Below are 11,349 nucleotides of genomic sequence, written 5' to 3'. Positions count from 1 at the left end.
GGCTGTGTAAGAGCTGTGCGGCTAGTCTTTGGGTCATTCTCAGAGGGAGTTGCACTTCGTATAGCTGCACCATTGGTGTGTTTTTGCGAGCAGCTGAGCTCAGAACCTCCTTACTCTGCCATCTTCCTGGGAGTCCCAGTGGATGCAGAGGGTCCCCGCACACACCATGTGCTTCCTCCTCACCTGTGCCGCCACACCTGCATCTGTGGTGTTGGCTACAGCTAGGTGTATACCTATATATCCTGAGTCCAGTTGAGCTGCTTGTGATAGATAAAGGTTGAGCCTGATAGATAAAGGTTGAGCCATCTACCTTTTATAAATTATGACAGGGTAGGCAACATTCAATTCCAGACTTGAGGGAAAGTGGCTCTTTAAAAGTAGACTCCTTTTCAAGGTTTCTTCTATTTGAAAAAAACAAAAGCAAAAACAAAAAAAACCCAGACACACTGAGAGATGTTACTTGGATTCTTCTGTTTCTCTATAAATGCCAATCTGAAGGCCACTTCTGCAAAGAAACACTAGAACAGTGCTCTACTCTGAACAAGATTGGATTTTGCTCTGACACTTCCCAGTTCTTCAATGTCACAATCATCTGGGTAGAGGCCAAAGCTTAAACCAATTTGTGTGCGTAAAAATAAAAAAAGCAAAACAGGTCTTTCTGAACTTGGCTTCACAGTCCCAGAGTTAGGTCCTTGTTTGCAGAGGGAGCCTGAGGGCCAGCTCAGTCAGATGACCCATATCTGGGTGTTTGCTTCGTTTCTTGATGTATTCCAGAGTTTTCACCTAGGAGGAAAAAGATCAGTATCCTTTTGGTTCAGCTAGGCACCAACAAATCAACCGTATTGTGAGCTGATGCTGTCTTACAGCTAAAGTCTTTTGAAGCATAAAGGAGGGGAAGAAACCAAAAAAGTGTTAAAGTAAAACTTCTTGTTTACAATTTGCTTATAAAATCAGATTTTGGTATGACCAGGAAAGCTGCTATTTCTATATACGTCTTTTTGTTTTCATTTTGAGAGGGCACAAACAGGGGAGAGGTGGAGAGAGAGAGGGGGGGACAGAGGATCCGAAGGGGCTCTGCGCGGAGAGCAGAGAGCATGACGCGAGGCTCAAAGTCACAAACCATGAGATTATGACCTGAGCTGAAACTTAACGCTTAACTGAGCCACCAGGCACCCTGTTATTCAGAGGGAATAAAAGGAAGATGAGCACTGATGTGGTATTGAGGCCAGCTGTGCTTTGGCCAGTGGGTTTGTGTCGCTCACCAGGACCCCCATGCTCCCAGAGCCTCACCATGGTCCTGGTGTCTGCACAGCCGTGCCTCTGTGCCAGGTGCCACAGGTTGACAGAGAGTTGGTTGAGTCTGTTGTTGCGCAGGTCCCCGTGGGCCAAGATGCTATTAAAGAAGGAAAGGCCCAACGAGCTCTGGCGCTTCAGGGCCTGAAATAGAAGAGAGAGATCAGGATCAGGCAGTGGGGCACAGGCGGGGGCCCCGCGTGGACATCAGCTCTACCTTGGATCTTCTGGAGGGGCTGCTTAATCTCTGAGTCCCACCTTCATCTGTAGGACAGGAAGGTAATGCCAGCTCACAGGCTGAGGACCGAATGAGATGATGCATATAAAGCCCTTTGCCCTGTGCCTCCATGGGCATTTATTACTCAAGTACAGATGAAAACGAAAAGTCTAAAATAAGTCTTTCAGTTGTGTCCTCAAGCCACCCAAAATGCAGTCACTACCCAGTAACCAAAGGGCAGAAATAAAGGCCAAATGACAACAGCTCCCCAAGAGCAACAGCCAGGCCCAGCTTTTATAAGAACCATTGTATACTTTGATTCCAAATCTAGCCTCTCTTAATCTGATTACAAGTACCCTAAATAAGAAAAAGCCTAACCCAAATGTTAAAGGAGACCAGACCTGAATCCCAGCTTTGCATGGTACAAGACAAAAAGAGAAAGTCAATCTCCAAAATGCAACAACAGTCCTAGGAGAAAAGATACAAGTTCTGAAAGGTAAACAGAGGCATATGGAAAGCCAAATAAATAGGAGGGTGCTGACAGGAGCCAAGTTCACTCATGTATACATGTGGACCCTGGACAGTTGATGACCTGGGCCCTTGCTGAATGCCCTTGGCTCACACTGCAGAACATCACTGGGCCCAGAGCCTCATTCATCTGCTTTGCTCCCTGGTGGCTAATGGGAATGGAGCCCTTACAGGGGACCAGGTATTCTGCTCTGTGCTTTACAGAGCTCATCAGAGTTACCTACACAGCGGATCTTTGTGGGAGGCATACTTCTAACCAGGTGCATGAAGCACATGTTTAGCACTGTCTCTCAGGAATCCCAACCCCTGGTTATTTAAGCATCATGCTAGGTGCTGGGGTGAAGGGACTTAGCAGGTGTAAAGTTATGGACTGACTTTACAGAGTCCTGGATTACCTGGGTGGGGCCAATTGAATCACTTGAGCCCTAAACAAATTTCTGAGAGACAAGTCGGCAGAAGGAGGGAGACTGGAGATCAGAAGCATTTGACCACCATTAATGGGTCTCAAGAGGGAAGAAGAGGGGCCAAAAGCCAAAAAAACAGCTTCTAGAAGCTAAGAACCTCTAGCCAAGAGCCAGCAAAGAAACAGGACTTCAGTCCTACAACTGCATGGAACTCAAGTCTGCCAACACCCTAAAATAAGCTGGTCAGTCAACATCTTGATTTTGACCTTGTAAAATCCAGCCAGCGCCAACTCAAACTATGAAATAATGAGTGTTTTAAGCTGTTGAGTTTGTGCCAATTTTCTTAAGGCTGCAATAGGAACCCAGTCCACTCCCGTTGTTGTAGAGGCCTCCAAGTTCAGAAAGCTTTGGGGAATTTGCTCACAGATGACAGCGCAGAGGTCCCGTTGTCCCACTCCAGCTGATAAGATATTCCCATAGACTCAGTGCTGGCATCACATTAGGAATCCAGACTCTGAAGAGGCTAAGAGTTGCCTCTGTCGACTACTCTAGGTGGACAAAACCAACCTACTAATCATGCATCTGTCCATCATTTCACAAATATTCATGGGGCCTGGACTCTGCTAACTGCTGAACCAACTTAACCCCTCCTGCCATCCTCTCCCAAGTGAGAATTTAAAATATCTTGGTGGAGGAAAAAAATAATGACCAAGGAGCAGCACAGCTGGGTGACGGTGGCTGAATGGCAAGGAAGAGACACCCCCCACCCCCCATTGAGTCTGCTTTGGCAACAGCCTGGACCAGGTGACAGTCCTAGAAGCTGAGCTGACTCAACATCACAGTCAAAGAGTGGGGTCATCCTGTGCAGGGCCCAAGCCTGCAGGCACAGGGAACTCCTGACTGCCTGCTTTGGGGTCTTTAATCTAATGAGACAATACAGTTCTACCCCAACCGGGAACCTGGGCAGAGATGACCATTCATTGAGTTCCAGCCCAACCTTCTTGCCTTTTAAAACTGGCCCTGGTCTGATGCTGGGACTACAAGAGTGCACCCTTTCTGCTTACAAGAGGAAGCTAAAAGAAAATTCTATTTCAAATACAACTAAAAGAGTCACCCCTGAGAGAGGCCCTTGAACCACATTTCATTGAAGTGGGAGAGGTTTTTTTTAAAGTCAAACAAGAGAGACCATATCTAACAAGTGGCTATTTTTCCATTCTGGATCTTCCCAGTAAACATTTTACCCTAAAAAGCTCAATCGACATGTGGTTTAAGTGCATAGCCCCTTAAAAGTGAAATTATTAGAGACAGATCTGAGGGACGAGAAGTCATGCCAGCCAACAAGCAAAGACCCAGAAAACCACAAACACATTATGAGAGGACCAAATCAGGCCTTGAGCCCCCCTCCTCTTCTCCACGGTTTTAAATAGAAAAGAGCTTTTCATTCTTTGCCTATGAGAAATGTCATTTCCAGGAAGCTCCATGGGTCTGGCATGATTCCCAGCTTCACCACACCCAAATAAACAACTTCATACTCAGGAGTAAAATGGCCAACTCCATGTGGATTAAGGGGACAATTTTGGAAGTAGGTCTGCTACCAGCAACGAGAGATGGGATACTCAGGACTGGCATCAATCAGCATTGGGGTTTTTCAACAGCATGAAGCTTCACTCTCCACTAGGTAGAAGAATCTGACCCCTTTTTCCCAGAGACCAGACTCAAGAGGATCCCATCTCCAGGGATCCTGCCATGACATGGTTGTCTGTGCTGAATTTTACACTGCACTGTTAAAAGGATGATCTGTTCCATTTTAGCTCGATCCACCCATATTTTTCTAATAAACGTGCATATATAGAAGGACATTTTCATTTAATGTCCCTGGTATTTATGGGGAGTTAAAACGTTCTTTTGAAAAATTCCAACTTTGCTGTTTTCTCAGAACCCTGATTCAGAGTCATTATCACCATCAATGCTCCCTCCTTCAAGAGAAAAAGAGACATAAACATTAAATTACAGCACTGTCCCCTCCCACTCCCTTAGCTGCAAGTATACATTCTAAGACACCCTAGTAAATGTCTGGAACCACAGACAGTACCGAGCTTTATATATACTGCTTTTTCCTATACATACATACCTATGGCAGTTTATAAATTAGGTACAGTAAGAAATTAACAAAGTAGAATTCTATAATAAAAGTTATGTTAATGTGGTCTTCAAAATATTGTACCGTACTCGCTCTTCTTAGGATGTAAGGTGATAAAATGCCTACATGAGATGAGGTGAATGATGTAGTGTTAGGCTACTACCAGCATTCTAATGAGATGTCAGGAGGAGGATAATTTGCTTGTGGATCGTAGTTGAAACCAGGTACCTGCAACTGCATGATGGGGCAGGGAGGTGGGAGGACGATGACCAGACATAACTACATATTTATATATATATATATAGTTCTCAGGTTTATTTTTATTGTGAGCTTGGGGTTTTTCTAGGCTATGGTCGTTTATGCTGTTGGTGGCCACCTGTGATTAAACCCAGCCTGTTGCATCAAGTTGAAGAAATGTATTTATTTTCAAGCCATGTGGCAAATTTTTCTTGAGTGTAAGCTGTTAAACACATACCATTGCTCTGAGGGCCCTGGGTTTTAAAAATCAGGAAAAGGTACTAAGAAGAATTTTTCACGGCAGAGGAGCAGAGGGGGACCTGACTAGTGAAGCAAGTGGAAGGTGAAGGACTCCACTCTGTGGGGTAGAAAGAGCTCTCGCCTGAAAACCACCTATTTGTGCAAAGGAAAGCTGGGTCTTTAACCGTAAGAGTGTTTGAAAAAGCCCTCTTCTAATACTGGTTTGATAAACCAGTTTCTCTGAAGAAACTGGGGTTCTGATTCTGCCCCTTGCCCAGACAGCCAGGCGCCCTCAATGTGTTAACTTCTCCAGAGTTCTGTAGCCCTGTGTCCAGAAGGGTCCCCAGGTTGGCGGGACACCCCCAAAGTACACTCCCTCCCTAGAAAGGGCACTGTGACCAACTCTGGACCCAGGGCAGCAGTTCTGTATTTTCCTTCTGCCTCTTGGACTGCTAACCCTAAGGCTGGCCCTGAACTTGGCAGGGGCTGCTGGAGAATGGAGTCCAGAAAAAATACCTCTCTCTCTAGCACCTGCTTGAACACCCTGGGGATGATGGGAACCCAGAACACAGATGTATGTCACACATGCGTACACCCACAGCTGTGTAATATTCTGTGGTCTTCTGGTGGGGCAGAGGGATAAGGGCAATGGTGGTGTTTTATATAGCCCTGGAAATGAGTAATAATTTAACTTGAAATCCAGTTTGATCTTACCCTGTATTCAAAGGATTTGATGGGGTGGGGATGCAGCAGCAAAAACTAAGAACCAGAGAATCTGATGAAGGGAAGGAAGGGGAAGGCTCGGAAAGCTACTGGGAAGCAGGCAGTCCAAAATCTGCCTTAGGTTTGGGAAAGGGAATTGAGCAGGACACAGGCAAGAACAGGGCCTGCCATGATGAAATCCGGAACGAGCCGTCAGGTTGTCTCTTGACACTTGGGAATAAAAAAACCCAAAATGCTCAGAGCTTCAAGCTGACAGCTTGGAGTAGTAAAGAGCAAGACCCCGGGGAGCATGTGGAGGCAGAAACAAATTCAAGTGCCAGCTGACCCACAGAATGCAGAGAAAGGTCAGGCGTCAGCTCTGACTCCTCAAGTACTGCTGGCCTCCACCCCCTAACGCAGTAACAGAGATGAGCCTCGGTCTGAACAACTAACTGCCTCGGCCAAACCTGAGACGGGCTTCTGGGATCCATCTGTCACCCACATGTTTGGGTTGAAGCTGCAAAAAAGGAAGTCATGATTGGTCTAACAGGGGAAGGGAACCAGGTAGTTCTGTAGATTGGACTAAGTGAAAATTAACATTAAAATCAGTTAAGCATCTAACTTTATGGAGAACATGGAAAAACTGCTCTAAAAATGTAAAAGATCTAGCATCTGATACATTGGTGTATTCTGTGGGTAAGAACATGGGTTCCAGAAGACTGCCTTGACCACATATCGTGTGGCTGCCACTCCAGGATTTTGTCCTTGCCTGTAAAGTTTAAAGGCACAGCTGTTCCCACCTCACCCGACTGTCCTGAGGTTTAGGTGAGACAATGCATGCAGAGTCGTCAACACCACATTTAAGTAGAACAAAGGCTGGAAAAACAGAACTTACCATCATAGGAGGACAATAACCACATGCCACTTCTTACAAGATAAGCAGAAAGGCCTTGGTTGAGGAGGGCAATGCAGTCGTTAAAAAACTACTACTGTAAGCTGGGAGGTCTGTAGGTGGGGACCCTGGTGTTCATTCACCAGAGGAAACCCAGGGCTGTGGAGAAACCTCTCTGAGCCTCCATCTCCTTTTCTGTACAGTAAGAACAAACACAGCACTTGCACCTTGGCATGAAAAAAACGCAGGCAAAGCACAGGCTGTTTATTCAGTATGCAGTGGTCAAGGATTTGCTGTATGCCAGCCTCAGGGTGTGGGGATGCTGTGGTGAGTGACAGACCCTAGAGACTTAACCTCAGGCACAAGGAGGTCTCCAAAACTCATGGCGCAAGGTCCCTGTCCCCATGGAGCTTAAATTCTGGTGGGAGAGGCAAACAACTGAAATAAGCAGAACATTTCAGAGAGTGACCAAGTAAAGTAGGAGCAAAAGCCCTGGATGGAGCACTCATCATGTCTGCACATAAACACACTATTCACGTGAATGAGTTTCCTTTCCAGAATGAACCAACGTTTGCCCTAGAAACTTGTGCACTCAGAGCAAGCAGCAGCAGGGGGACAGGCAGAGGGCACCTACCTCATCCTTGGCCAAGGTTTTCAGATGCTCCAGGATCTGAGCCATCACCGTTTCACACAGCTTGTTGTTTTCAGCCAGAAATTTGGTGTCTCCCCCATAGAGGCTGTCGTTGGAGTCAACTGATGGAACAGACCAGAGCAGTGAGCAAAATGTGGTATGCCCATTCAAAGGAATATCATTTAATCATAAAAAGGAATGAAATTCTGACACGTTAAAACATGGATGAATCCTAAAATCTTTGTAAGTGAAATGTGCCAGACACAAAAGGGCAAATACTGCATGATTCCTCTTTTACGAGCTACTAGAATAGGTAAATCCATAGAAGGAAGTAGAATGGAGGTCAGCACAGGCTGGGGAGACAGGGAGGGAACAGGAAGTCACTGTGTATTGGGTACAGAGTGCTGGGATGATGAAAAAATTCTGGAAATGGACGGTGGTAATGGCTTCACAACATTGAATATACTTGATAAAACTGAATTGTACACTTAATGATAGTTAAAATGGTAACCTTTATTACTATGTGTATTTTAACAGTTTTTTTTAATGTAAAGTCTTAGTACAAAAAAGTCAAGATCTCTGATTACAGAGACCACTCCAAAGGATTTATTTATTTTAAGAAAATAATCAAGAGGTGCCTGGGTGGCTCAGTCAGTTAAGCATCCAACTTTGGCTCAGGTGATAATATCATAGTCGTGAGTTCGAGCCCCACGTCAGGCTCTGTGCTGACAGCTCAGAGCCTGGAGCCTGCTTTGGATTCTGTGTCTCCCTCTCTTTCTGCCCCTCCCCTGCTCATGCTCATGCTCTGTCCCTCTCTCTCTCTCAAGAATAAATATTGAAAAAAAAATTTTTTTTAAAGAAAATAATCCAGCAGGTGCCCAAAGATGCACATATGTGATGTTTGTTGTTTTGCTGTAAACAGCAGCATTCGTTATATGTTCATTGTAAACTTGTTTAAAAGGGTGAAATGAGAAGTAATGTAAATGTCGATCAACAGAGTTTTAACTAAATGCTCTGTTACAATATTAAATACTAGGAGGATAATAAACGATGTGATCTATAGTTGCTAATTACCATATACTATGTTATACTATTAGTAAGAGTTACAAGATACTATCAATTTTAATTTTTTTTTTAAGTTTATCTATTTTGAAAAGAGAGTGCATGAGTGGAGGAGGGGCAGAGAGAGGGAGAGAGAGAATCCCAAGGAAGCTCTGTACTGTCCGTGCAGAGCTGGACGTGGAGCTTGAACCTGTGAACCATGAGATCACAACCTGAGCCGAAGCAAGAGCTGGACACTCAATGGAATGAGCCAATCAGATGCCCCAAGCTACTATTAATTTTTAAAAAGTGACAGAACAGTATCCATAGTAGAGCCTTTATATAAATATAGCACACAGATATACATATATCCATGTATATTTCCTAATTTATAGTTGCTTAAGAACCAGTTTTTAATTATTTCCTTACAATTTGTCTGAATCTTTTAGAGAATGGGACAGAGGCGCCTGGGTGACTCAGTTGGTTGGGTGTCCGACTTTGGCTCAGGTCATGATCTCCAGGTCCATGGGTTCGAGCCCTGCATTGGGCTCTGTGCTGACAGCTCGGAGCCTGGAACCTGCGTTGGATTCTGTGTCTCACTTTCTCCCTGCCCCTCCTCTGCTCGTGCTCTCGCTCTCTCTCTCTCTCTCTCTCTCTCTCTCTCTCTCTCTCAAAAATAAATAAAAAAAGAGAACGGGACAGATAATAAGCATGTAGTAATTAATTGATAAAATAATTTCAGACATGTCTTATGTACATTTCTAGTTGCTGTTTCAAAGCAGTACATTGAATACCTGCCTGTCTCCCCTCGAAACACCAGCTGACACCATTTTGCTCCTTGTGTGCAAGCTCTCTCACTTGCTCTCTCCACACACACACACACACACACACACACACACACACTCACACATAATGGGTTTTTCTAGCCAAACCATTTGTGAGCAGATTGCAGACCTGTTGTTTAAGAATAATGAACAACTGCTCCCCAGCAGTCTGCTTGCGCCCCGGCTTCTCTGTCCAAAGGCAATCTCTCATCCAATTCTGCCTGTTTATGGGTCTATGTCTCAACTACTATCCACCATTCAGAGGATGACAGCTATTCTCTTAAAAGAATGTAACAGACTGTGATTCTTGTAAAAGAATGTGATTCAGCCAGTCACCACCACCTGATTTTGCAGGGCAGCAAAACTGCAGCTGGTGAAGGAATTTCTCACATCCACTGCTGAGGACCAGAATAGTTCTTGGCATAAATTCTCAGTCTTACTCCGGGTTGGAACCTACTCTTTCTGATTAGCTCAGCACTGGAAAAGAGAGAAGGTCTAAGACTGCCCATGGCCAACACTCCCCAGGCGGGCCAGGCGTGAGTTCAGAGCAGGCTGCTCGCGTGCGCACACACACACTGCACCTCCTGGGTAAGGGTCTGCTCTGCACCAGATTCCACGCTAGGAGCTGGGGACCCAGTGGGGGCCAAGGCTGATTTGGTTCCTGCCTCAGAGAGCTCACAGACCATTAGCAGATGCAGACCAGCAAACTGAAAAGCCTGTACTGAATGTCAGAAGGGGGCAGTACAAGGGGTTATGGGATCCTGAAATCTAGGCTTGGGATGGAACTCTGGAATTAACAAGGACAGGCTAAGCTCCACAGCTTGAATTCACTGGACAAGTGGAAAAAGGGGCTAGGGGGCAGGATGAGTTTTCCATACTTGATAATGATGGAGGGAGCAAAGGGCCAAGTTGAGAATTAAAAGGAAGTCGGTCAGACCAGTGTGTATAGTAGCCCCGAGAGTCCCCTGAGGGAGACATGATATCCCTGGCAGGTGGCCACTAAGAATAGCCCACAATCCCTGCATCTGTCTTGCCCTGCGATCACGACCCTGAACGCTTCAAGGGCCTGGCAGGTGACATGGAGGAGCAAAGGGGCTACACTGGCTTCACAGGGGCATCCTGGATTGTGGTCTTCCAACTAGCTTGGATACACACTATCTGCATATTAAATCAACATGCAGGGGCACCTGGGTGGTTCAGCTGGTTGAGCGTCTGACTCTTGATTTCAGCTCAGGTCATGATTCCAGGGTCGTGGGATTGAACCCCGTGTCAGGCACCGCGCTGAGCGTAGAGCCTGCTTGAGATTCTCCCTCTGCCCTTCTACCTGACTTGCATGCGCTCTCTCAAATAAAAGAATATAATAAAAAGTAAATAAAAAAGGAACACTCCATACACAGGAAACTTTCCCTCACACATCAAACACATCTACTCTCTCACAATTGTAGGAGAGCACTGGAGTTCTTGCTCCAGGAAGTCTCAGAATGTCATCGGATTAATCTAGAAAGAAAGTAGCAAAGGAATTCTTTGTAAATGCAAAAAAATTTGACCCTAGTTCTTGAGAAGTTCTAACCTGTTTCAACACTGTAAAAGGCTGCCTAGAGTAAGAAAGGGGTGGGGAAACGAAGCGCCTCCCTTGGCCCCCTGGGCCTCTCTCCTCCTAAGACAATTGTCAGGTCACAATTGCACATCCAGAGTAAACACAGCTGGGCCAAGAAAGAAGGAAAACAACCCACCCAGCCTTCCATTTTCTTCTCTAAAAGCCAGAAATCCAGACTCCTGTCTATTGCACATAGCCACACTCCCTTTGCTTGCACTCTGGCTCCCAGTCTGCCAGCTGTATAGTTTAGACAGAGGGTTAAACGAATCTGCTCAAATAGGAGGATGAGGAGAGGACAGGAGACAGGAAAGGGCTTACCCCTCTAACGGGCCCAAAGTTTGCAGACCCAATTCCAGGTCAGTGCCTGGTCCTCAGAAGTGTCTCTACTGTTACATGTGCACTTGGCAAAAAAGAAAATAAAAATGCCAACCAATAGGAGAGCCGGGGTGGCTCAGTCAGTGAAGTGTCCGACTTCAGCTCAGGTCATGATCTTGCGGTTTGTGGGTTTGAGGCCTGCATCAGGCTCTGTGCTGACAGCTCAGAGCCTGGAGCCTGGTCTCCCTCTCTCTGCCCCTCCCCCACTCATGCTCGCTCTCTCTCGCT

General features: G+C 45.8%; 1 protein-coding gene across 4 annotated transcripts in view; it reads right to left on the bottom strand.

Annotated features, from left to right (window-relative positions):
- Positions 1-444: 444 nt before the first annotated feature.
- Positions 445-11,349, bottom strand: part of VPS35L (VPS35 endosomal protein sorting factor like) — a 117,435-nt gene continuing 106,530 nt past the window's right edge. For all 4 annotated transcript variants that reach the window (XM_030300189.1, XM_030300190.1, XM_030300192.1 and 1 more), the window contains 3 exons: positions 7,288-7,406; positions 1,291-1,437; positions 445-783 (listed from right to left, as the gene is read on the bottom strand). In XM_030300189.1, coding sequence (XP_030156049.1) covers positions 685-783; positions 1,291-1,437; positions 7,288-7,406 — 365 coding nt within the window. In that variant the 3' untranslated portion in view covers positions 445-684. The remainder of the gene's footprint in view (positions 784-1,290; positions 1,438-7,287; positions 7,407-11,349) is intronic.

Source organism: Lynx canadensis, chromosome E3 (assembly GCF_007474595.2).
Source record: "Lynx canadensis isolate LIC74 chromosome E3, mLynCan4.pri.v2, whole genome shotgun sequence".
Classification (NCBI taxonomy): domain Eukaryota; kingdom Metazoa; phylum Chordata; class Mammalia; order Carnivora; family Felidae; genus Lynx; species Lynx canadensis.
The sequence above is the reverse complement of the archived record's forward strand: the minus strand, read 5'-3'. Positions and strand labels throughout refer to the sequence as shown.